Source organism: Lepus europaeus, chromosome 7 (assembly GCF_033115175.1).
Source record: "Lepus europaeus isolate LE1 chromosome 7, mLepTim1.pri, whole genome shotgun sequence".
Taxonomy (NCBI): Eukaryota; Metazoa; Chordata; class Mammalia; order Lagomorpha; family Leporidae; genus Lepus; species Lepus europaeus.
In genome coordinates this window covers 83820567-83845751 of record NC_084833.1, presented here as the reverse complement: position 1 = coordinate 83845751, position 25185 = coordinate 83820567, and the positions used below count along the sequence as shown (strand labels likewise).

The following is a 25185-nucleotide window of genomic DNA, read 5'->3' as shown; positions in this document are numbered from 1 at the left end:
ACTTTTCCCCTTCTAAGAGCCTTTAATGGCAGAATAGATTTGAAGATAATTTAGATTTTATTTTAGTATGGAAGAGCTGGTCTCTGATCTTCATTTTTAAAGAACAAATGTTTTTTTTCAGTAACAGCCATGTTTCTTAACTATATACAGTATCTTTTGGCTAATGGAAACTTTGCTGGTTTACTTGGTTACAGTTTTGGAGTTGATAAACTTGATTTGTCATTCCCATATTAAAAGCATACTTCTCTATATCCTAGAAGTAATTAATGATTCTCTAGTAATTGATGATATCTATATATTTTACTCTAATGATGGTAGAGCATGTAATTTCTTTAGATAAAATTCAATATCTTTTATTGTGTATTTAGTTTTAGATAATGTAAATCTAATTATAAGCTACTTTAACTCTTTTTTTTTTTTTTTTTTGCTTTTGCTTTTTTGGTATGGCCACTTTTTTTTAGTTATGTATTTATTTGAAAGTCAGAGTTAGAGGTAGGGAGAGACAAGACAGAGAGATCTTCTATCTGCTGGCTCCACCCCCAACAGCCAGGGTTGGGGCAGGCAGAATCCAGGAAGCAGGAACTCCTTCTAGGTTTCACTTGTGGGTGGCAGGGGCCCAGGGACTTGGGCCACTTTCTGCTGCTTTTCCAGGTGTATTAGCAGGTAGCTGGATCGGAAGTGGAGCAGCAGGAACTCCTGGCAGTGTAGGCGGCAGCTTAACCCACTGCAACACTGGCCCCTGGCCAAATTTTGATGTAAGAAGAATATTATTTATATTGAGCTATATATCATAATTAAAAGCACATTTTCTGTTTTTTTTTCTCATTCCTTTCACCTTGCCTGTGAACTTTGTCAAATTAACATTTTTAAAATAAAAACAATTTAACCTCTGTTTGTCAAACTAAAAAACTTATGCAGAGTTGATGCATTAGAGAATGATTTGAGCAGAACAGCAAATTTTGTGTTTGTTTTGGCAATTTTGTGCATGAGATACATCAGGTGAAACCAGAAAACTTCACCCAGCTGATCTGAGCTTTGTAGGAAAACCCATGCATGGAACTAAGGCATCTGCCCTCCACTTTCATTCACCAGTACATTGTGAGTTCCTCCATCCACATTTGGTGGCACAACTCTGATTTCAGATCTTCCTCCTCCTTTAGCTTCAGAACTCACAAACTGTAGCCCTTCCAACACCCACTTCTAGAAGGAATCTTAGATTTTTTTCAAGGTAAAATGCCTTGTATATTATAATATTTTTGTATTTTGTAACAGTTTAGCCTGTGTCAAATTACGGTACCATTTTCATTAGGCTTCTTCTTTTGAATAACTGTATAAATGATGTAATTCTCTTAATGTCGTACCCTTCATTTTTACCATAAGCCCTTAGAGTTTATTGCATGATTTTCCACAGCATAGTGATTTTTATAGGGGTACATATGTTGTGCTATAGCAGAATGACTGTAATAGAAAAAATTAGCCTCCTTTTTTAAAGGTAGCCTTGATTTTAGGTAATTTTTATACTAGAGTGATAAATTTAGTAGTGTACTAATTATAGATATGATAAAGTAGATATAGAAGTTCTGTAGTTTTCTTTTTTTAAAAAATAGATCATCAAAGAAATCTGACCTGTGAGGTACTCTAGGGATTTGGCATGAACTTGTCACCTAAATTCATAATTAAGAGCACTTTTGATTTTTGTGACATTATTAAAATTTTTGTTTTGGGGGACATTATAGAGAAAATGAGTATTATAAAATTACACAAAATTGTGATCTCTATTAGGTTATTATTTAAGCTTATGTATGGTATGTGGAGATATATATATATATATATATACATATATATATACTTAGAAAAACATTTTGGGAGGATAGAACTCACCATAAAATTTTTCATTTAGATGAGCTGTCTGAAATGCAGAAGTCTGTCAGTATATTAAAACTATTTTAAAATATTTGCCAACTAAATATCCTGATTAAACTATCATATATGTCTATCCACATAGTTATTAATAATAATTTAATTCATATTATGGATGAAAATGATGTAACTTGCTTTGGTAAGTTCTTTTCTGCTCTTGGTCTCAAAGTAAAAGCAACACTTGATTAATCTTTAAAAACCACTAAAAACTATTAGACTACTATTGGACTAATTTCATTGATTTGGAAATGTACTTTGCCATGTGGAACTGAATTGTTAGATCTTGCTACCATTCATGAAACTGCTAGAAAAACTCAAAGTTGTTCCCACTGTAATATACTCACCTTAGAGAAATAATGGTTGATTGCAACTAGAAAAATTGAAACTCTAAGCTTTAGAAAGTAAAATTGGTTTTTGAAAGACTAACAATAAAAATTCATGAGGAGAATCTGCAGCTTCAGCCTTTGCCCATTTTGATGCTTCTTTTCAGAACCAAATTACCATGCTTGGAGGAAGAGTAGCAGTGTATATGCAAAGCACTCTAGCAAGCAGCCATTTGAGTGAGGCATCAAGACCTACCAGCCAACCCATATGCTCTGATGATACACGTGGCACACTGATGATCATACAGTTCTTTCAGAAGATTTAAAAAAAAAAAATGGGGGAAGATTGCATTCTAGGGAAGGAATAGCTGTATTTGAAGGCCAATTATGTCAACTTCCTAAAAAAATTCTGGAACATTGAAGTTCATTCATATATATAGGCCCAGTAATCTCTAATGACATTTTATTTGTTTGAATGACAGAATGACAGAGAGAGGGAGACACAGAGAAAGAAAGAGATCTTGGAACTACAGGTTCACTCCCAAGATGGCTGCAAAGGCCAGGGCTGGCCCAGGCTGGAGCCAGAAAACTGAAACTTCATCTTGGTCTTCAAAATAGATGGCAGGGGCTCTAGCACTTGTGTCATGTTCTGTTGCTTTCCTGGTGCATTAGCAGGGAGCTGGATTGGAAGTAGAGCACTGGGACTTGGACCAGCATTCTGATATGAGATGCCAGCATTGCTAGCAGGTGCTTAACCCACTGTGCCACAACGCTGTCCCCTTCAGTACACTTTTAACAGAAATAGCTGAGAACAATAAATTCACATAATATGTTGTGAGGACTTTGAAAAATTATTTATAAATATAAAGATTATTTATCTTGGGGCTGGTGCTGTGGCATAGCGGGTAAAGCTGCCACCTGCAGTGCCGGCATCCCATATGGCCACTCCACTTTGACCCAGCTTTCTGCTATGGCCTGGGAGAGAAGAAGAAGATGGCCCAAGTCCTTGGCCTCTGCACCCGTGTAGAAGACCTGGAAGAAGCTCCTGGCTCCTGGCTTCAGAGCTGCACAGCTCTGGAGAGTGAACCAATGGAAGGAACACTTCTCTCTCCCTCTGCCTCTGCCTCTCTGTAACTCTGTCTTTAGAATAAATAAATAAATATTTTTTAAAAGATTATTTATCTTACAACAATTATTTAAAAGACAACTCCAAGAAGGAAGATAATCATTAAGTACATAAATTCAATAGATTACTTTAAAATTATACATTTAAAAAGATTTTTTTAAATGTGATATGTTTAAGGAATTTAGATATATTGAAAGTGAAAATCATTCTGTTGGAAATTATGTAAATATATAAAATAAGCCTGCAATATAAGGGCTTTAAAAATAATACTGGTTGTATAATATTTTATCAGAACCTAACAGTTTATCAGCCAGATTAGTAAAATGATTATTTTAAAAATAATGAAAATATTTTAAAAATAAGTGTATTTTTAAACTGGAAAAGTAATCAAAGTAATTTTAAAGGATTTTACTTATCTCATTTCTGAAAACTTTGTCCCAGTATTTAGAATTTCTCACAGCATTGTGTATAATCAGAGACTGTTTATGAGTTTTTTAAAATTTTATTTAAGTTAAACAAGCTTCATGTATTGCATATATACAGATTTAGGAATATAGTGATACTTCCCACCCTACCTTCTCTCCTGCCCACACTCCCACCCTTCTTTCTCCTCCCTCTCCCTCTCCCATTCCCATTCTTAATTTTTTCAAAGGTCTACTTTAAGTTTACTTAATGATTGCAAAGTTAACCCTTCACCAAGTAAAAGAGTTCCACACTGTTTATGTTAAAAGGCCATTAGGGCTGGCATCTTGGTCTTCAGATGAGAAAACCATGCTCCCAATACTGATGAAGGTCCTTCAGTGCTCAAGAAAGGGGAAGAACTCGAGTTTCCAGTACCCTTTTCATTGTATCGCCATACCTCTAGCATTTGGTTACATAGCATTCTGTTTATTATTGTTTAGGCATCTGTTTTATATCACCAACTAGTTTGTCAGTCCATTTAGGCAGTTTTTATGCTTTGTTCTTAAAAGAGTTATTATATAAACTTTTTAACAATGAAGAATTAAGCTAATACATACTAATTGGTTGTTTGAGTTCTTTAACTTGAGAGTGTTTCTGACTCAGAATGCCTAATGCAATATCATGGACCTTAAAAGATGCCCTGCTAATGCTTAAAAGTTATTAATGCTTAGATCAAATGAATGATCTTAGTAGTTTTGAGTTAACTAAAAATCTGGATTTAGGATACTAATATTGAAGCCTTAAGTAAGCTAAGGATAACAGAGGCTGTGGTTCTTGGTTAAATAAATTAATAAAAATAAAATGATAGCTGAAATCCTTACGTAATACAGAGCTGGTCTTCTGTATATAAAGTTAATTAAAAATGAATCTTAAAGAAGGATGGGATGGAAGAGGGAGTAGGAGGCGGGATGGGAGTGGGGGAGGGACAGTGGGTATGGGGGGAAAAAGCCACTGTATTCCCGAAGTTGTACCTATGAAAATTGCATTCATTAAATAAAAGTTTTAAAAAATAAGTAAAATGATAAAGAGCAGAATAGTTTCTGAATAACACCTATATAGCAGCTAATCTGGAAAATGGGAAGAATATTGTGAGAATGAAAAATTAATGAAAAGTCCTTGTGCTTATTAGAAAATAATTACTTCCACAGATCGTAATTGTAGCATAATTGCAGTTTTTTTTTCTATCAAAGACAGCACTCAGAATTTTGTTGCCAAGACAAGAATTCAAAATCTTTGGTGAAATAATTATATTAAGTTATAATTGGTGTGTTTGTGCAAATGTATATATTTTAGGATAGGCATAAGTCCAGGATGCCAAGAAAAATTCTTAATAGTGGTTATTGTCGTAGAAATAATGTGTTATCAACCGGACTATTTGTTGAGCACCTGATTTGAATTAATCATTAAATAAGATAGAACACCCCTTTTATAATCACCCTTGTAGATATTTATCTTATGTTACACAAAATGATACTAGGTGTTGTATAAATAAGAACCCAGACATAGAGAAAACTCACTCTCAGTTTGAAGGACTTAATATAGAAAATATAGGAATTGGGGTTGGCCTTATGTAATGAGTTAGTAACAATGTAATAAATATGAAGAAGGAATGTGACATTCTATATAGAGGTTCAAGACCAAAGGTTGGTATCCTCCCCACCCATCACTGGGGATAAACTGATAAGCTAAACTGAGGTAGGGGTGGTGAAAATGGAAATCATATTAGAGTCACTGAAAGAAACTTTGTGAACAGGTAGTAAGATAACATATTTTGAATTTGTTCTTAAGTGTTGGGTTGTCATTTAAAATGTTAGGCATAATAGAAAGCTTGGATCTTGAAATGCAAATTAAAATGTTGAAACATTTACCTCTTTCCAGAGCTTTCATCTACTTGAAACCCATATCTTTCTACATGCCTACCTTCTACAAAATATCACTGGATTATTGAAATCAACCTATACCCAAGCTGCCTTGTCGTGTTGATTTCTTTCATAGCAGTTGAAGTCACCATTTTTCACCCATCTAGTCATCTAATTTAGAATTCTGTAAGGCATCACAAACTTCTCTCACTACTTTACCATCATATATCTAATTAATCATTCAATTCTACTCCTTCTGTCTCCTAAGTAGCTTTCAACAGAATTCCTTTTCTTAATCCATACTGCTTACATAAGTCAAATTTTATCTTTCCTAGGTAATTATGGTGGCCTACTAATAGGTCTTATTTCCTTTAGTTTCCCTTACCTCATTTCCATTCTTCTAACAGGTGTTAAAAATATTTTCTTAAGTGATAAATATAATCAATATACTGTGTCTTTGTTTAGATAATATCAAAGGTCTTTAGTATAACATTCATGATAAGATTGTTGCCTATTCTCTTAGAAAGCTTCAGGGATCTTGTAGAACAGCATATAGTTTCCCAAATGTGTCATGCCTTTGTACTTTCTTTTTGCTTGGTGTGTTGTGGCCACATAGATTTTATCTTTTCCTACGTAGCCCAACACATTTTTACTTTCTCAAGATTTATGTCATCAGAAGACCTTTTTAATTTATATTCTTGCAGGTAGAGTTAGGCATTACTATTTTGGTCACCCTGATTATAGTGCCTAATGTATATTGTTACTGTGCAACTGTATTTATTTATCTGGTATTTCCTTGAGGTCAGCATTTGTGCTTTATCTATCTTTTTTTTAAAGATTTATTTATTTATTTGAAAGGCAGAGTTACACAGAGAAGGAGAGGCAGAGAGAGAGAGAGAGAGAGCGAGCGAGAGAGAGAGAGAGAGAGTCTTCCATCTGTTGGTTCACTCCCCAGATGGCTGCAATGGCCGGAGCTTTGCCGATATAAAGCCAGGAGCCAGGAGCTTCCTCCAGATCTTCCACATGGGTGCAGGGGCCCAAGAACTTGGGCCATCCTCTGCTGCTTTCCCAGGCCATAGCAGAGAGCTGGATTGGAAGTGTGCAGCCAGGACTCAAACCGGCGCCCACATGAGATGCCAGCACTGCAGGCGGAAGCTTTAACTGCTACACCACAGAGCCGGCCCCACTTTATCTATCTTTGTAATCTCTTTGTTTAGCCCAAGCTTTCCAGGTAATGAGTTTTTTTCTTAGTCCATCCAGTCTACTATTACAAAAACCAAAGATTATGTGACTTAAACAGTAATTTGTTCTCACAGTACTGTTGGCTGAGAAGGTCTAAATCAAGGCACTGGCACATTTGGCATTGAATAAGATCTGCTTCATGGTCCATAGACAGTTTCTTGCTGTTTCTTCAGCCCAGCAGAAGAGGGGCAGGGAGATCTGTGGGGTCTTCCTAATATAAGGGCATTAATTCCATTCATGAGGGCTCTATTCTTATGATTTAATCACGTCCCAAAGTTACTACCTCCTAATATCATCATATTGATTGTTAAGATTTCAGGATATAAATTTGGTGTATCTGTATTGGGGAAAGGGAGATACAGATATTCAGTCTATAACAGCTTTAAAAATCTTTTGAATGAATATTCAATCTAAAAGTTTTAATTTCAATGTTAATAAATTTTAACTATTCTTATCACATTTACTTCTGTGATTAATGACCTTTATTGTAATAGTTGCCATTTACTTAAATGCCTGTTACACATTAACTTACTAATCACCTTTAAAAAAAGTCTCGAAAAGTTTCATGCTACACAAAAAAAGAAAAATGTAATGAATTTCCATAAACCCATCACCAAAATCAGTATTGGCATGATTTTGCCACTCTTCATCAATGTTGTGTTGTTTCTATTGTTGCTAGAGTAATTTAATTTCAAAACTCATATTTTTTACTCCTGTATACTTTCTTATGTCTTTCTAAATGTTCTTTATTAACTACAAATGCCAGTACCACACCTAACAATTAGCAGTAATTGCTAGATATTTTCTCATACCCCTCTTCTTTTCAATTCCCCCATTGTTTAATGTGTTTTCAGCATTGGGTTTTGTTTTTTTTTTTTTCAGAGGTTGGTCCACCATTACATTTGGTAGTTATGTCTTTCATGTCTCAGAGTAGTCCTTTTATCCCTTCATGCCTTCAACTAGTTGAAAGAATTGGGTCTGTTATATAGACTGTTTCATAATTTTTGTTTTCTCCATCATGTTGTTATTTAATTGTTCCTCTCAGCCTGGTATTCCCTGTTAATTTGAAGTGAAGCTAAAAGTTTAATTATATTAAATTTAAGATATGTTTTTATGTGTAGATATTTTCTGCATCCTTTTTAGTGGATATTTTTATTGCTGAAATAGAAGTGGAATTGCTGAGTCAAAGAACAAACACTATGTACATTTGCTAGATATTTCCATGTTCTTATCCATGAGGTTTGATTTTGCATTCCTACATTTTTTGAGAATACAATTCTCTATCTTGTCAATAAGTATACTGCCTAACTAGAATGTTTGCCAAATGTACAAAATACAGTATTTGTCTTTTTTTCTTTTACAAGGCATTTCTTCTGATAATTGCCCTTGTCCATTTTTAGATTGGGTTGCTGGTTTTTTCCCTTTTGATTTTTTAGGATCTCTTCATATTAGCCGTTGTGTTAAGTTGCAGACACTTATCATCAATTTTGCTTATGGTGTTCTTTTGACATTTAAAAGTTTTTTTGGATTTTTTATGTAAGGGTACATATTTAATCACCTTTTTTGTTATTTCTGGAATGTTGAGTCATAATTAGGAAAGTTCTGTTGCTTTGTGAATCTTTTCATGTGCCAACACAACTTGTAGTTATAGAAATTAGATGTTTTATGTTAGGGCTTACCCCTCCTGTTTTATTCTTTTTACAAGTTTTTTTTTTTTGTTTTGTTTTGTTTTGTTTTATTTTGGTCATCTTGTTTACCTAATTAATTAATTGAAAGTTTACTTTACACATGAAAAATGAACTCTTCCATATAAGTTCTATTACCTTGGAATAAGAGAAAAGCAAAAAATATTTGTTGTTCTTAATGGTTTCTTTAGTATTTTGTCTTAATGTGAGTGTTAAATGTAACAATTTTTTGTGAGTCACTAAAGAATTTATATGGATACATATCGAAAAGATGAGAGGAGTGTGCTGGAAACATTTATTTCAATAAGTAGTTCTCAAAGTGTGTTCTGTGGACTTCTGAAACCTTATGATGATCTAAAGGAGTGACATCACATGTGATGGTAGTCATTGTTTTCTTCACCATCTTGTACTCATAGTAAAATATGCCAGTTTCACCCAAGAATATTCTTCATGAAAACAGTAAAAATTGCACATTTAATTAGGTTTTGACCACCAAATGATAATCTTTTTAATAGTCTGTGTTTCAAAGTGAGTAATATACATAAAGTTCTTCTGCATACCCAAGTACTATGGTTGCCTCAAAGAAAAGCAGTCAAGGGGTTGACTTATGAACCAGTCACTTTTGCATTTTTTTATTAAACATTATTTTTATAAGAAAGAATGACTAATGACTATGATCATTCAGACGTGGGTATTTGGCAAACATTTTCACAGAAAAGAACATATTGAGCCTATCATGTCAAGAAAAGCTACTGATAGAATTTCTTGCCAATGAAAAGTTTTTAGAAGAAAATAATTTTGCAAAACTGATGTCTTCCTCCATGAGTTTGACCACTTCCCAATGCTTAAAGACTTTTCTGGTATAGATCAGTGGTGATATTAAAACATTTTATTTATCATATTAAATGTGTCAATGTGTCCTTTGCAGGAAAACCTTCAAATCTCAGTGGATCAGTATTTTCTAAATAACCAGTGATTAATGTTACAAAATTATGCATGATGTGTGACAACAAGCCATAGTTGTCCATCTTGACTTCTGCTTTTATACCAGAGGGACATTTATCCCATGCTAATCCAGCTGTTACTATTCTGGTCATAAAAGCCAAAGAGCCATCACTAGTCTTCCTGACAGAGCCAGGGAAGCAAGCATGATATCTGAGGGGCTAGCTGCTAAAGCATATTTGAAGGAATGTTGTATAGCAAGCTCCTGCCTAATTTCCCTATTAGATTTATAAATGTATAGAATCTTTCCCCTTAGTTGCCCAAATAAACTCTTTCTATGCATTTGGAGCTTCCTTCTTTATTATTCAGTATCAGGATTCCTTCTCTGATGGGGGCATTACATGCTTCATTGACCCTGAGACACATGGGTAAAATAACCCATTCAAAATACAAGGTAAAGCAATTTAATAACATACTTTCAGATGTCACATTACAACAGACTTTCAGAAGCTATGACTCATCAAGTTTTAGAGTAGAATCAAAGAATGCATAAAATTATTTGAGATTACTAAAACTCATCTACATAGCTTTGTGAGGCCAGGTTTTCTTCATGTACTTTAATCACTACAGCAGATGGAATGGAGAAGTAGATACGAGAATCCAGTCCTCTTTAATTAAGCCAGATATTTACAAAAGCATAAGGCAGACTCTTATCACTTTTTTTTGTTGTTTTGGATCTTTCAAAAAATCATATATGTTGACGTGTAATGGGCATATTATTTTTATTCTTAAATGAATTAGTAATATTTTAAAATTTCTTTTAAAAATATTTATTTGAAAGCAATAGTGATAGAGAGAGACAGGGAAATTGGTATCTTCCATCCTTTGGTTCATTTCTCAAATGGCTGCAACAGCCAGGGCCAGAAGACTGGAACTTCATCCACCTCTCATAATGAGTGACAAGAACTCAAGTACTTGGGCCATTATCCACTGCTTCCCAGTCATATTATCAAGAAGATGGATCAGAAGTGGACTGGTTAGGACTCAGATCTGCATACCCGTATGGGATGCTGGTGTCTCAAGCTGCATCTTAAACGGTGCACCATGGTGCTGACCCTTATGATATTTCTTTGATTTACTTTCTAATACCATAATTAATTAACATAAACCACATAAACAAAAGCTTTGGGGTCAATGATTTTTTAAAGATTTGTTTATTTGAAAGGCAGAGTGACAGAGAGTGGAAGAGACAGAGAGAGAAACAGATCTTCTGTCTGCTGCTTCACTCCCCAAGTGGCTGCAACAGGCAGGGCTGAGTTACACTGAATCCAGGAGCCAGAGTTTCATCCGGGTCTCCCACATTGGAGGCAAGAGTCTAACCACTTGGACCATCTTCTGCTGCTTTTGCCAGGCCATTAGCAGGGAGCTGGATGGGAAGTGGACCAGCCAGAATTTGAACTGATGCCAACATGGGTTGTTGGCATTGCAGGCGGCAGCTTTCCCTGTTATGCAACAATGCCACAATGCCGGCCCCAGAATATAATTTTAACAGGCAGATCTTTCTACAATTCAAGGTCAGGTTTTGCTACATAGTGCAGAAACTGTAAAAAGTATAGAAATAAAGCGCTTCTAAATACTTTTCTGGGACCAGAGCTCATAATTAGAGATAGAAAAGTATATTGTCTGTATGTTACTAGGGAAGCATTGATTTTGTGATTATTAGGAATTTGCATTATCTCAGGTATGAAGATTTATAGTTCTTGGGCTTTATCCCAAAATCATAATAGCATACTCAGTAAGTATATTTTGTAACTTAACATCTCTAAAGAAAGTGCTCACTACATAAAAACTTGTATAGGAGTCTTTGTTGCCCAATATTAGTGTCACAGCATGGAATATTGTTATTGATTTCTTTTTTATTTATTTATTTATTTTTTTTGGACAGGCAGAGTGGATAGTGAGAGAGAGACAGAGAGAAAGGTCTTCCTTTTTGCCGTTGGTTCACCCTCCAATGGCCGCTGCGGCCGGTGCATCGCGCTGATCCGAAGGCAGGAGCCAGGTGCTTCTCCTGGTCTCCCATGTGGGTGCAGGGCCCAAAGACTTGGGCCATCCTCCACTGCCTTCCCGGGCCATAGCAGAGAGCTGGCCTGGAAGAGGGGCAACCGGGATAGAATCCGGCACCCTGACTGGGACTAGAACCCGGTGTGCCGGCGCCGCAAGGCGGAGGATTAGCCTGTTAAGCCACGGCGCCGGCCTGTTATTGATTTCTAAGGAAGTACAAAATTATGAAAAATTACAAGTACTATTTGTTTTACAACATAAGAAAATAAATGGGAATCCAGAGGGTACGTGAGAGTAGTGGATTGATGTCCAGGACTGTGTTTATTAGTTTTAACTTTTCGGTGTTTCTAATAAGGATACAGAGAACATTAACTTCCTTAAGTCTAGAGAATGCTCCTGTTCTTAGCAAGGAAGATAAAAGTGACAAAAGAGCTGTAGCCAGTCTCCTGTGTCATTCATTCAGCTTAACAGATACATGAACATCTATTACTTTCACCTTGCTATACTGCGATCCTACAGGTATTGTGCTAGAAATTGATCCTACTCTTTAAGGAGCTTATAGTCTTAAAGGAGTGTTAAGATAATATATTAATAGCTCTAAGAGAGAGAGAGAGAAACAATATAGTTGTGCATCTTAAGACTAGATTTAAATTCATGTTTTTAACTCTACCATTTGGGGCAAGTCTGATTGAGCATGTCCCAAATTGTACATCTCTTCCCTCTCTTATTCCCACTCTTATATTTAATAGGGATCACTTTTCAGTTAAGTTTCAACACTTAAGAATAACTATGTATTAATTACAGAATTCAACCAATATTATTAAGTAGAACAACCAAAAAAAAAAATACTAAAAGGGATAAAGTATTAAGTTGTTCATCAACAGTCAGGGCAAGGGCTGATCAAGTCACTGCTTCTCATAGTGTCCATTTCACTTTAACAGGTTTCCTTTTTGGTGCTCAGTTAGTTGTCACCAATCAGGGAAAACATATGATATTAAATTCATATAAGAGATTGGGAACTGGAAGAAGTGGAATGGGAGACCAAAGGAGATGGTATTTGAGATAGGGTCTTTAAGAAAGAATGGGTAGAATTTCAGTAGAGAACAGAAAAAGAAGATGAATCCTTAGGAAATGTTGGCTTAAAATGTCTCTAGGGGCTGGCACTGTGGCACGATGGAGAAAGCCACTGCCTGCCGTGCCGGCATTCCATATGGGCGCTGGTTTGAGTTCCAGCTGCTCCACTTGTGATCAAGCTCTCTGCTATGGCCTGGGAAAGCAGTGGAGGATGGCCCAAGACCTTGGACCCACGTGGGAGACCTGGAAGATGCTCCAGGCTCCTGGCTTCAGATTGCTGCAGCTCCAGCCATTGCGGCCATCTGGGGAGTAAACCAGCAGGTGGAAGACCTCCCTCTCTGTCTCTGCCTCTCTGTAACTCTGCCTTTCAAATAAATAAATAAATCTTTTTTAAAAATAAAATATATCTAAACATCATAGGGCACAAAAAAAAGACCATATTAAAGCTACCAGTTACTTAAGTGAATCTTGCCTTATTGGTTTATGTTACTCTGTGGCATTGTATGGGAAGTGCAAAAAGAGATGTGCTCTTGCTGCCTGCCTCTGGATGACGCTGAACATGAATGCGATTTTAGATTTGCTTCCAGTTTAAAGATTAAATAGTGGTACAGTGCTAATGGTGTAAACACTATTCTAGCCAAGTATTTATTCTAACTATTTCCACTCTTGTAGGTTTGTATCACTCTGTGGTTATATAGAGTTCTAGTGCTACCTAACAGTAATCTGTTTTAGAAGCTTGCTACTCCATAGTCAATATACAGATTCCCTTTGACTTACAATGGAGTTATGTCCAGTAGAAGTTGAGCCAGAGTTCATCTTACACTGGATACCATCTGCGTAAAAACAAAAACTTGATTGCACTTTTAGCAGGTTCACTATGTGTTATAATGAATAACATTTAAGGAACTTTGTTGTTAGCCAGGGAAAAGCTCACTCAGAAACTTAGCTACACTGCAGTGCAAATTTAATTCATTAGTTACCTTTGCTCTGTGGATTTACATTCATAATTGTTTATACATTTTAATTATGTTAGAGCTAATTACTTCTACTACAATGAATACTACTACTAATAGTATTCATGGCTACAGTTTTCAGAGTACTCACTACGTGAGCTTTAGGCACCCAGTTAGTAGAACAAGTAAGATTTATCTAATGGTTCCTATCAAATGGCACATCAAGTTTCTTTGTTTCAAAAAGGGTATTTAACTATATTTCATCTCATTTTGAAACTCATTTTTAAATGAAATAGAAAAATACTGTTTTTCAAGTGATCACCTCATAAAATTTTCAAAAATGGACCAGAAGCTTACCTCACACTGAACATCATATAAAGATGAACAAGGTACATCCCTGACCTACGAGGAACTGATGGCTCAGGGGGAAATGCAGAGTAAAGCAATTTCTGTTAAGCAGTTGATAAATATAATGCTTTTGAGTGGAAACGTTTTGAGATTTCAAGTTAAAAATTCAACTCTTTTGACTTCCAACTATTAGTAACAAGATGTTTGCAGCATCACTTAAACAGTTCTACCCAGAGTTGGAGCTATTGCAGGAAGGTCTTGATTGCCTTCATTTTAATAGCTCATTTAAAAAGGAGTTCACTCCTGAAGACTTGTGCTATTATAATGAGGCAGGGTTCTCCACAATGAAAGGGAATATTGAGTGTTGTTAAGTGCCAGGAAATTTCTCATGCACCCTGCAGTGCCTGGCTGGGTTCCTGATGCTCAGTGGTTTCTTGAAACACTCTAGATTCAAGTAAGAGGAGAAATGTTGGTGTGAATTGAAGGTTCTTGCCGTTGATGTTTTTGTTATTTTTGCTTCCAGATATTTTCTCATTAAATGACCTTGGATCTCAGTAGTTATTATAATATCATAAATGTCAAAACATTTTTTTCTATAGGAGAGGTCATCATTTTTTATAGAAGCCTTTTGGGTGTGAAGAGAATGTATTAGTGACTGACATTTAAAAATTAGATGGCCTGTAAAATTACCAATCCATTACAATGTATTTATTTAATTTAAAACTTGCTGTTTTCCCATCTAGGATTAGAAAGTTTTTATACCCATTTTCCTGTATTCCACTCTATTTGCCCTTCCTCTTTGGAATATATGATGTCATCAGTTTCAACAAACCAATCATATTGTCTGCCCAGGAATAAAAACATGATATAAACATTATGTCATAGCATAGCAGCCAACTGTGTACTGGTCCTCACCAGAAAAGATGCCTCTTTTTTTTTTCTTTTTCTTTTTTTTTTTTTTGACAGGCAGAGTGGACAAGTGAGAGAGACAGAGAGAAAGGTCTTCCTTTGCCGTTGGTTCACCCTCCAATGGCCGCTGCGGCTGGCGCGCTGCAGCCAGTGCACCACGCTGATCCAAAGCTAGGAGCCAGGTGCTTCTCCTGGTCTCCCATGGGGTGCAGGGCCCAAGCACTTGGGCCATCCTCCAGTGCACTTCCAGGCCACAGCAGAGAGCTGGCCTGGAAGAGGGGCAACCGGGACAGAATCCGGCGCCCCGACCGGGACTAGAACCCGGTGTGCCAGCCCCACTAGGCGGAGGATTAGTCTGTTGAGCCACGGCGCCGGCCAAAAAGATGCCTCTTAATACAGAAGAAGCAGGAACTAGGTTGATCATTTCAAATGTGATGCCATTTTAAAAATATAATGAGGAAAAACACTGGTATGTAAAGATCAAAATTACATTGGTTTCCCCATCCATTCAGTGTACAAACAGATCTCTTAGGTTAGAACAGTTCATCTCTCTCCTGAACTATTAGCATAGTTTTTCTTTCTGAAGTCTAGGGGCTATATCACTCCCAGATAAAAATAGATTTGATCCACATCTCTGCTAAAGGACTTTTTATTGAAAATAAGCATAGAAGAAAAAATTTCATGCACATTTTTGATGCTGTTTTTCACTTTTGAAATTAGTGGGTTAAATGAACATTTTCTCAGCTGATGAAAATGAAATTGGTAAAATGGTTCTGTCAATTTATTGGCAGCATACAACAAGAAGTTAACTATGTAATACAAATCATAGGAAATCCACTCCTAGGGATATTACTAAAGAAACTATCTAAAATTCTACAAAATATGCCCCAAATCTCGAGGATAATATTCATTGTAGCATTATTTATAATAATGAAAACTGTTTGTAACTTAGATATTCAACAGAAGGGGAATGACTAAGTAAATATAATCATTGCTAATGTGGTGGCTCCCGAGTCACTTTGTGTATGTGTCTGTCACAAATCGTTGAATATATATCTGCCAGTCTAAACTTTGTGTCCTTGCTGTGCCTAGCATATTGTAAATGCTTTATATTTGCTGAATAAATGAAATAAATGTTGACACAATTGAAATTTCAGTTATTTCTCATCACTTGGTAAAAACTAAGAGACGTTACATTTGTTTAAGTGTAATAGTTTGAAGTTCCATTTATAATTAGCATCAATTTCAGATACAAGCTTTTCCTGCTCCAGAAAATATATTTGTTGGCAAAATAACAGTTTCAAACATTTAAAGGTAAATGCAGGTGTGGCTGTTCAGCCTAGCAGTTAGACACCTGTGTCCCATATTGGAGTACCTGGGTTCTATACCCAGCTCACTTTCTCTCTGTCTCTCTCTCTTCTGTCCCTCACTGCCTCTACAGCCATCTTGGGAGTGAACCAGCGGATGGAAGACCTCTCTCTCTGTCTCTACCTCTCTCTGTAACTCTTTCAAATAAATAAAATAAATCTTTTTAAAAAATGTAAATTCAGTTGTCAAATGTCATAATTTGTGATTTCAAAACTTTATTTTTGGGGCCAGCACTGTGGCGCAGCAGGTTGATGCCCTGGCCTGAAGCACCAGCATCCCATATGGGCACCGGTTCTAGTCCGGGCTGCTCCTCTTCCAATCCAGCTCTCTGCTGTGGCCTGGGAAAGCGGTAGAGGATGGCCCAAGTACTTGGGCCCCTGCACCCGCTGGGGAGACCCGGAGGAAGCTCCAGGCTCCTGGCTTCGGATCGGCGCAGCTCCAGCTGTTGCGGCTGTCTGGGGAGTGAACCAGTGGATGGAGGACCTCTCTCTCTGTCTTTACCTCTCTGTGTAACTCTTTCAAATAAATAAAATAAATCTTAAAAAAAAAATTATTTTCATTTTGTTGGAAAGACAGAGAGACACAAAGAGAGCTCTTCAATTCACTGGTTCTCTCCCCAGATGCCCACACAGTCAAGGCTAGGCCAGGCTGAAACCAGGACGCAGGAAGTCCATCAGGGTCTGCCACATGGATGGCAGGAACCCAAGTACTTGAACCATCATCTACTGCCTTCCCAGGCCAATTAGTAGAAAGCCAGATCAGAAGTGAGGAGTAGCCAGGACTCAGTTTGAATCAGGCACTTTGATATTGGATGTGAGCATTCCAAGTGGCAACTTAATCTGCTGCACCATGATTCTAGCTTTTGCATGAATTTTATGTATTTTTATCACTCTAAAATGTCCATTTATCTACCTATTGACATATTTTTCTTCATAATCAATTTCTCCAACTGCTTTTGCACCTTCGAGATGGTTGAGTTAGGCAGGAAATTGCTTTTCATGTAATATTTATATTACGTTAATATTATATAACATTAAGTTATAGAGAATTTTTTTTATTTGACAGAAAGAGTTAGACATCAAGAGAGAGAGAGAGAAAGGTCTTCCTTCTATTGGTTCACTCCCCAAATGACTGCTACGGCCGGTGCTGCACAGATCCGAAGCCAGGAGCCAGGCGCTTCCCCCTGGTCTCCCATGCAGGTGCAGGGGCCCAAGTACTTGGGCCATCCTCCACTGCCTTCCCAGACCACAGCAGAGAGCTGGACTGGAGGAGGAGCAACCGGGACTAGAACTGGCGCCCATATGGGATGCTGGCGCTGCAGGCGGAGGATTAGCCAAGTGAGGCACGACACCAGCCCCAAGTTATAGAGAATATTTAAAATTATTTCACAGAGGCTGTGAAAGCAAAATAAAGAAACAACAAAAGGAGAAATACATTTTAAAAAATTATCTTTCTGTTGAAATCTAGGTTGTGGCTGATACAGACAAGAAATGCTAATATTAGAAATTTTGAATTAATTCTTTTTATAAGCAGCTCTCTGGAGTACTTGAGTAGTAGTTTGAGGCCTATTTGTCATTGTTTTATCACTATAACCCTCTGTCTAGTTATTTCTAAAACTTTGGCATTAGTAAGCATATTAGCGTAAAGTAAGCATTATGTAATATATTTATTTCAAAAGAACCCTGATGAAGATTGTGTGCTAAATTCATGAGGACTGGGACCATTTCTATTTTCATCACCCTGCACCCTCAAAGTTGGTATCATAGAACCTGATTAGGGTCTAAAAAAATCATTGTTAAAGATCTGAGTGCCACCTTTTACCATTTTGTTTTGTCATTGCTTCCTAGTGAAGTAAGGTGTTTAGATGATTTAAATCACTGTTTTGTGCTGGGGAGGCTCTTGTATGGAAGAAAAAACAGACTCAGGTTACTTACTAAAGGGGAAGTAAGACAGTGAGGAAAGGGAAAGAGGGGGAGGGAGTCATCTGATTAAATTGAAAATGCATAGTTATTAAGGCATTACAGTTACATTTGTGGTTTTTATGCTTATGGTGAGATCTCAAACATGTTGAGTATGATCCAGGTGATTGTTATTATTTCACCTTGTTTGGGTGAAACATTTACATTAAAGCACTATTGGGCTGCAGATCAGCTTCTGTTTGGGGTAGTTGGAATCCTGGTCTAGTCAGCTGTGGCCAGGATATAGACATGTGGAATAGTTTTGTGCTTTTCTCAGATAAGAAACCACCTAAAATGATACTTCAGAAGTTCCTAGGAAATGGAATCAAGTTTATTTTGGTGCAAAAATTTTGAAATCAATGTAAAGGTTTTTTTCATAATGAACATTTCCCATGAACATGTTGAAGACCTCTTTTAGAGTTATTTCCTTAACTTCTTTTCTATGGTGAGCTTGATGGCATCTAAAGGTCAATATAGTCTTTTTCATTAACCACATGCTCCTATATTCTTCCTATATTCTTCAGTTTTCTCACTCAATCTTTATAATCATTTTTTAAAAAATTATTTATTTAAAAGAGTAACACACACACACACACAGAGACTTTAATCTGCTGATTCACTCCCAAAATGTCAGCAACAGCTGGGGCTGGACCAAGCTGAATCTAGGAACCAGTAGCTCTATCCAGGTCTCCCACATTGTTTTCAGGGACCCAAGTACTTGGGCCATCTTCCCCTGCCTTCACAGGTACATTAACAGGAAGCTGGTTTGGAAATGGAGTAGCCATGACTTCAACCAGCAGTCCATTTGTAATGTGGGCATTGAAAGTGATGATTTAACTCACTGTGCCACAACTCACACTTTATAACCTTTAATAAACCATGGTATAGTCCATGTTTTTATCTTATGAGTTGGGAAGCTTCTATTTTTGATCTTTAAAGTATTACCTTTTCATAGAAAATTAAGTGACCATTTCCCATAACTTTTCTCCTGGCCAAGAGGGAGTTTGAAACATGAGAGTCGCCCTTTGACTATTCTTGTCCTATAGCCTAGGACAAGGAAGTTACCCTTAACTGGAATTTTTGTGGCTGATTTGTAATCATACTTAAGTGAGTTCACCAAAAATATTTTTCAATTCTAAAATCATTAACCAAAAATTAAAAAACCTTAATAGAAATATACACAAACTGTTTATCAGTTTTCCAGTTGTTAATACTAATAGAGAAGCAAGTAGAATAGAGAGTTTTGTATTCCCCATTTCTTAAATTAACCTCTACTTTCCTAAGTTTTGCTTTTTTGTGTATATTAATATACTTATTGCTATTTTATTGTTTAAAAGATAAAAGCCCAATAATTTTTTGGAGGATTTGCGTGTAATCCTCTTTGAATTTAACCTTTCCTTTAGTTTTCTACTGCTACAGCATAGATACAATGTGATTAGAGTGGTTAGTGGTTTTCAGTAATGTAACATACAGCTAAAAATCTATGGTGATGTAGAATTTGACTAAGGGAAATACTAGTTGAGGAGCCTACCATGCACCCAGAACTGTGTGATTCCCATCATCTCATCAACCCTATGGGTTTTCTTTGATCTGAGACCCAAAACTTTGTTTTCATACAATACTATTCATTTATTCTGTTTATTTTAGTACCTTAGCAATAAATGTGTACCAACTTAAATTTTATTAGAAAGTCATTATTAATATATAAAAATTTTCTTTTAAAACAGGATAAAAGAATCAGAGTATCTCAACCCTTGACAAGAGGACCAAGTGCCTTTATTCCAGAGAAGGAAGTAAGTTTACTTGTCTTAAAGTACACAAAGTGTGTTGAAAAAATTATTTAATTATATCAAAGAATATGAAATAAAATTTTTCCTCTCTAAAAATTGTCAGCTTTTATTCTTTGTATTTTAAAAGTTTTTTTCTAAATTTTTGTAACAGATACATACAAATTAAATGCATTTTGGGATTCCATGTAATGTTTTGATACATGTGTACTATTCAACCAAGGTAAATATATCTATGTCCTCCAATATTTAACCTTTCTTTGTGGTGAAAACACTCAAAATCCTCTCTTAAACTTTTTAAAGTAGAGAAATATATAGTGCATTAACATCATATATAGTCACCCTACTATGAAATAGAGCCCCATAATTTCTTACTCCTATCTAACTGTACCTTAATATCCATTGATCAACTTTTTCCTATACTCCTCTCCCCCATTCCTCCTCAGCCTCTGTTAATCATCATTGTGCTTTTAAATTATGAAATCTCTTTTTTTAACACTCTACATTGAGTAAGATCATGTATGGTTGTCTTTCTGTGTCTAGCTAATTTTACTTAACAAAATGACCTCTAGCCCATCTATTTTGTTGCAAATAACAAAATCTCAACATTCTCAACATTTTTTATGGCTGAGTGGTATTCTGTTCCATAGTACTGCATTCTTTGTCCATTCATCAGTGGATAGATCCTTTGATTGTTTCTGTCTTGACCACTGTGAATAGCACTACAATAAAAATGGAGTGCGAATGTCTGTTTAGCAGAATGATTTCATGTCCTTTGGATATATACCTCGTACTGTGATTGCTAGATCATACGGTAGTTCTGTTTTTAGTTGTGAGGAACCTCCATACTGTTTTCCACACTGGCTGTACTAATTGACATTCCCATTAACAATATTCAAGGGTTCCCTTTTTTCCACATCCTAGTCAGCACTTGTTATCTTTTGTCTTTTGGACAAAACCCTAACAAGAATGAGGTGATATCTCATTGTCATTTTGATTTGCAGTTCCCTGATGGCCAGTGATACTAAATATTGTTTTGTATGTTTATTGACCATATGTATTTTCCTCCTGAGAAATGTCTGTTCAGTTCCTTTCTACATTTCTTTCTTTTTTTTTTTTTTTAAAGATTTACTTATTTACTTTGAAAGTCTGTGTTAAAGGGAAAGACAGAGAAAGAAAGATCTTTCATCTGCTGGTTCACTTCCCAGATGTCTGCAACCACCAGTGCTGGGCCAGGCCGAAGCCAGGAGCCAGGAGTTGTATCTGTGTCTCCCATGTGGGTGGCAGGGACCTAAACTCTTGGGCCATCTTCCACTGCTTTTCCCAGACCACTAGCAGAGAGCTGGATCAGAAGTGGAGCAGCCAAGACTTGAATGGCACCCATATGGGATGCTGGCATCGTTGTAAGTGGCAGCTTTACCTGCTACACCACAAGGCCAACCCTGTTTGTACATTTATTAAATTGTTGTTTTTGTTGCTGTTAAGTTCCTAATATATACTGGATATTAATCTGATAAAAAAAAAAAGAATCCTCGCCATTCCAATGTCCTGAAACATTTCTCTTGTTTTCTTCTCGCAGTTTCAGAGTTTCATGTCTTACACTTAGGTATTTAATCCATTTTAAGTTGACTTTTGAACATTGTGAGAATGGGGGGTCGGGTCAGGTTTCATTCTTTTGCATGTGGATCCAAATTTTCCCAGCAGCATTTATTGAAAAGTCTGTCCTTTTTCCAATGCAGATTCTCAGAACCTTTGTCAAAGATCAGTTGACTGTAGATGCATTGGTTTAATTCTGGAATCTCTATTGTGTTCCATTTGTCTATGGATCTGTTTTTGTGCCAGTACTATGCCGTTTTAATTACTGTAGGTTTGTAAGATATATTTGAAAATCAAATAGTGGAATGTCTTCTGCTTTGTTCCTTTTGCTCTATTGTTTTGGCTATTTAGGATTTATTGTTGTTATATACAAATTTTAGTATTTTTTTTTCTAGTTCTGTGAAAAAAATTGGTATTTTGACAGGGATTGCATTAAATCTATAAATCACTTTGGGTAGTATATACATTTTAATCCATGAACATGGGATGTTTTTCCATTTGTTTCTATTCTCTTTAAGTTTTTACATTATAGAGATCTTTCACCTCACTGGTTAAATTTATATCTGAATTTTTGTTTCTTTGTAGCAACTGGAATTGGGATTGCTTTCTTGATTTCTTTGTCTGATAATTCAATGTTGACGTATAATGGTTCTACTTGTTTTTATGTATTGACTTTGTATCCTGGAATGTTGTATGAATTTATTAATTGTTAAATTTATTAATTTATTAAAAACTTTTTCAGGGTTTTCTGTGTCTAAGGTCATGACATCTACAAACAATTTGACTTCCTCTTTTCTAACGTGGATGCCCTTTATTTCTTTCTCTTTCCTAATTGCTCTGGCTAGAACTTCCACTACTAGGTTGAATTAAAATGGTGAGAGTGGGCATCCTTACTTGTTCCAGATGTCAGAGAGAAAGTCTTTAGCTGTTCCCCTTTCAGTATGTTAGTTGTTAGCTTGTTATATATGGCATTTATTATATCATGGAGCAATCCTTCTATAACCAGTTTCTTCAGAGTTTTTAATCATAAAGGGATGTTGAATTTTATTAAATGCATTTTTTTCATTTATTGAGATGACCATATGATTTTTGTCCTTTATTCTGTTGATATGATGTATCATCTCTATTTATTTGCATATGATGAACCATCCTTGCATTCCTGGAAAGAACCCTACTTGATCATGATAAATAATCTTTTAAATATGTTACTGGATTTAGCTTGCTAGTATTTTGTTGAGGACTTTTATATCTATATTCATCAGGGATATTGACCAATAGCTTTCTTTTTCTGTTGTATCTTTGCCTGGTTTTGGTGTGTAGGTAATGCTGATGTCATTAAATTCATTTGGAAGAATTTTGTCCTCTTCTATTTTTGAAGTAGCATAAAAAGCTTTGGTGTTAGTTTTTCTTTAAATATTGGCAGAGTTCAGCAGTGAAGCTGTTTGGTCCTCTGCTTTTCTTTGATGGGAGACATTTCATTACTGATTCAATCTCACTACTCATTATTGTTCTGTTTAGGGGTTCTTTTATCATGACTCAATCTTTGTAAGGTATATGTGTACAGGAATTTGTCTGATTTTTATAAACTGTCAAATTTGTTGTGACTTAATTGTTCATGGTAATCTCTAATAATCCTTTGTAATTCTGTGGTGTCAGTTGTAAGGTCTCTCTTTTCATCTCTGATTTTATGTATTTGATGCTTCTTTTTTTTCTTAGTCTAGCTAAGAATTTGTTAATTTTCTTTATCTTCCCAAATAAATAGCTCTTTGTTTTTTATATTTCTTTAAGTCTTTGTCATTTTTTTGTGTACTGCGTTTTATTATTTCTTTCCTTCCACTTTCGGTTTGATTTCTTGTTTTACTAGTTCCTTGAGATACAACAATAAGGTTTTTATTTCAGATCAGCTTTTTTGATGTAGACATTGACTATTGTAAACTTTCCTCTTAGTATTGTTATTTTTGTATTTTTTTGAAAATTAAAAGGTAAGTTGGGGCTGGCACTGTGGCATAGCAGGTAAAGCCACCAGCTACAACCCCACTTCCCATTTGGGCGCCAGGTCATATCCTGGCTGCTCCACTTCTAATCAAGCTCTCTTTGGATAGCCCGGGAAAAGCAGCAGAAGATAGCTTGGGTCGCTGCTACCCACATGGGAGACCTGGAAGAAGTTTCTGGCTCCTGGCTTCAGCCTGGTCCAACTCTAGCCATTGTGGCCATCTGGGAAATGAACCACTGGATTTAATATCTCTCTTTCTCTCTCTCTCTCCCTCTCTCTATAACTCTGACCTTCAAATAAATAAATAAAATCTTAAAAAAAAAGATAAGCTTATTTTGGTGCAAAAAAATTGAAATCCATGCATAGTTTCTTTCATAATATACATTTTTCCAAAACTTTTTAAAGACTCCTCCTACAGACATAATGTAGAATGAGTATTACAGCACATGGATTTTAGCTACCACAGTTCTTGGATTTCATCAGTATCCCTGCCCCTGGAAAGTTCTCACTGGTTATTTTACCTTAGGCCCATATATATCAGCACCCTGGAACCTGTCTCTTGTCTCCTCTTCAGTCCCAGGTCTCTCAATACTCCTGGCCCCTGTATCCTATTATGTTGTAATATATTGTGTTTCCCTTTTCATTCAGTTCAAGAAATTTTTAAATTTCAGCCTGAATTTCTTCATTAATCTCTTAGTTGTTCAGGAGTAAATTGTTTAATTTTCATGTATTTATATTGTTATTGATTTCTAGATTTATTAAATTGTGGTTCAAAAATAGTTATTATGATCATTGCTTTTTAAAATTGTTGGGACTTGTTTTGTGACTTGCCATATGATCTATCCTGGAGAATGTCTCATATGCTGTTGGAAAAATGTGCATCCTGCAGTTGGTAGATAAAATGTTCTGTAGATGTGTGTTAGGTCTAATTAATCTAGGGTACAATTTATCTTTGCTATTTCTCTGTTGATTTTTTGTCAGGATTATCTGTCCATATCTGAAAATGAGGTGTTAAAGTCCCCTACTGTTATTGTATTGGAGTCTATCTCTTCCTTTCAGTCTATTAATATTTGCTTTATGCATTTCAGTGATTACATATAGTTATAATTGGTATTTTGTTTGGTTAGAGTGAATCCTTTGTCATGATATAATGACCTTCCTTTTCTCTTTTTACTGCCTTTGATTTATAATTTTTTTTAGATTTTATTTATTTGAGAGGTAGAGTTAAAGACAGAGAGGAAGACCCTCCTCTGGATTTTCCACATAGGTGCAGGAGCCCAAGTACCTAGGCCATCCTCCACTGCCTTCCCAAGCCATTAGCAGAGAGATGGATTGGAAGTAGAGCAGCTGGGACTTGAACCAGTGCTCATATGGAATGCCGGCACCCCAGGTAGAGGTTTAATCTACTACACCACAGCTCCAGCCCCTATAATCTGTTTTATCTGATAGACGTGTAGTTACTCCTGCTTTCTTTTAGGTTCCACTCACAAGGATTGTATCATTCTATCCTTTCCCTTTTTTTTTTTTTTTTTTTTTTTTTTGGACAGGCAGAGTTAGACAGTGAGAGAGAGAGAGAGAA

The 25185-nt window shown here is 36.0% G+C and overlaps 1 protein-coding gene across 2 annotated transcripts in view; it reads left to right on the top strand.

Moving 5' to 3' along the window:
* The window catches only part of SESN3 (sestrin 3), an 84327-nt gene that overhangs the window by 22886 nt on the left and 36256 nt on the right, over window positions 1–25185 (top strand). For both annotated transcript variants that reach the window (XM_062196898.1, XM_062196899.1), the window contains one exon: window positions 19958–20023. In XM_062196898.1, coding sequence (XP_062052882.1) covers window positions 19958–20023 — 66 coding nt within the window. The remainder of the gene's footprint in view (window positions 1–19957; window positions 20024–25185) is intronic.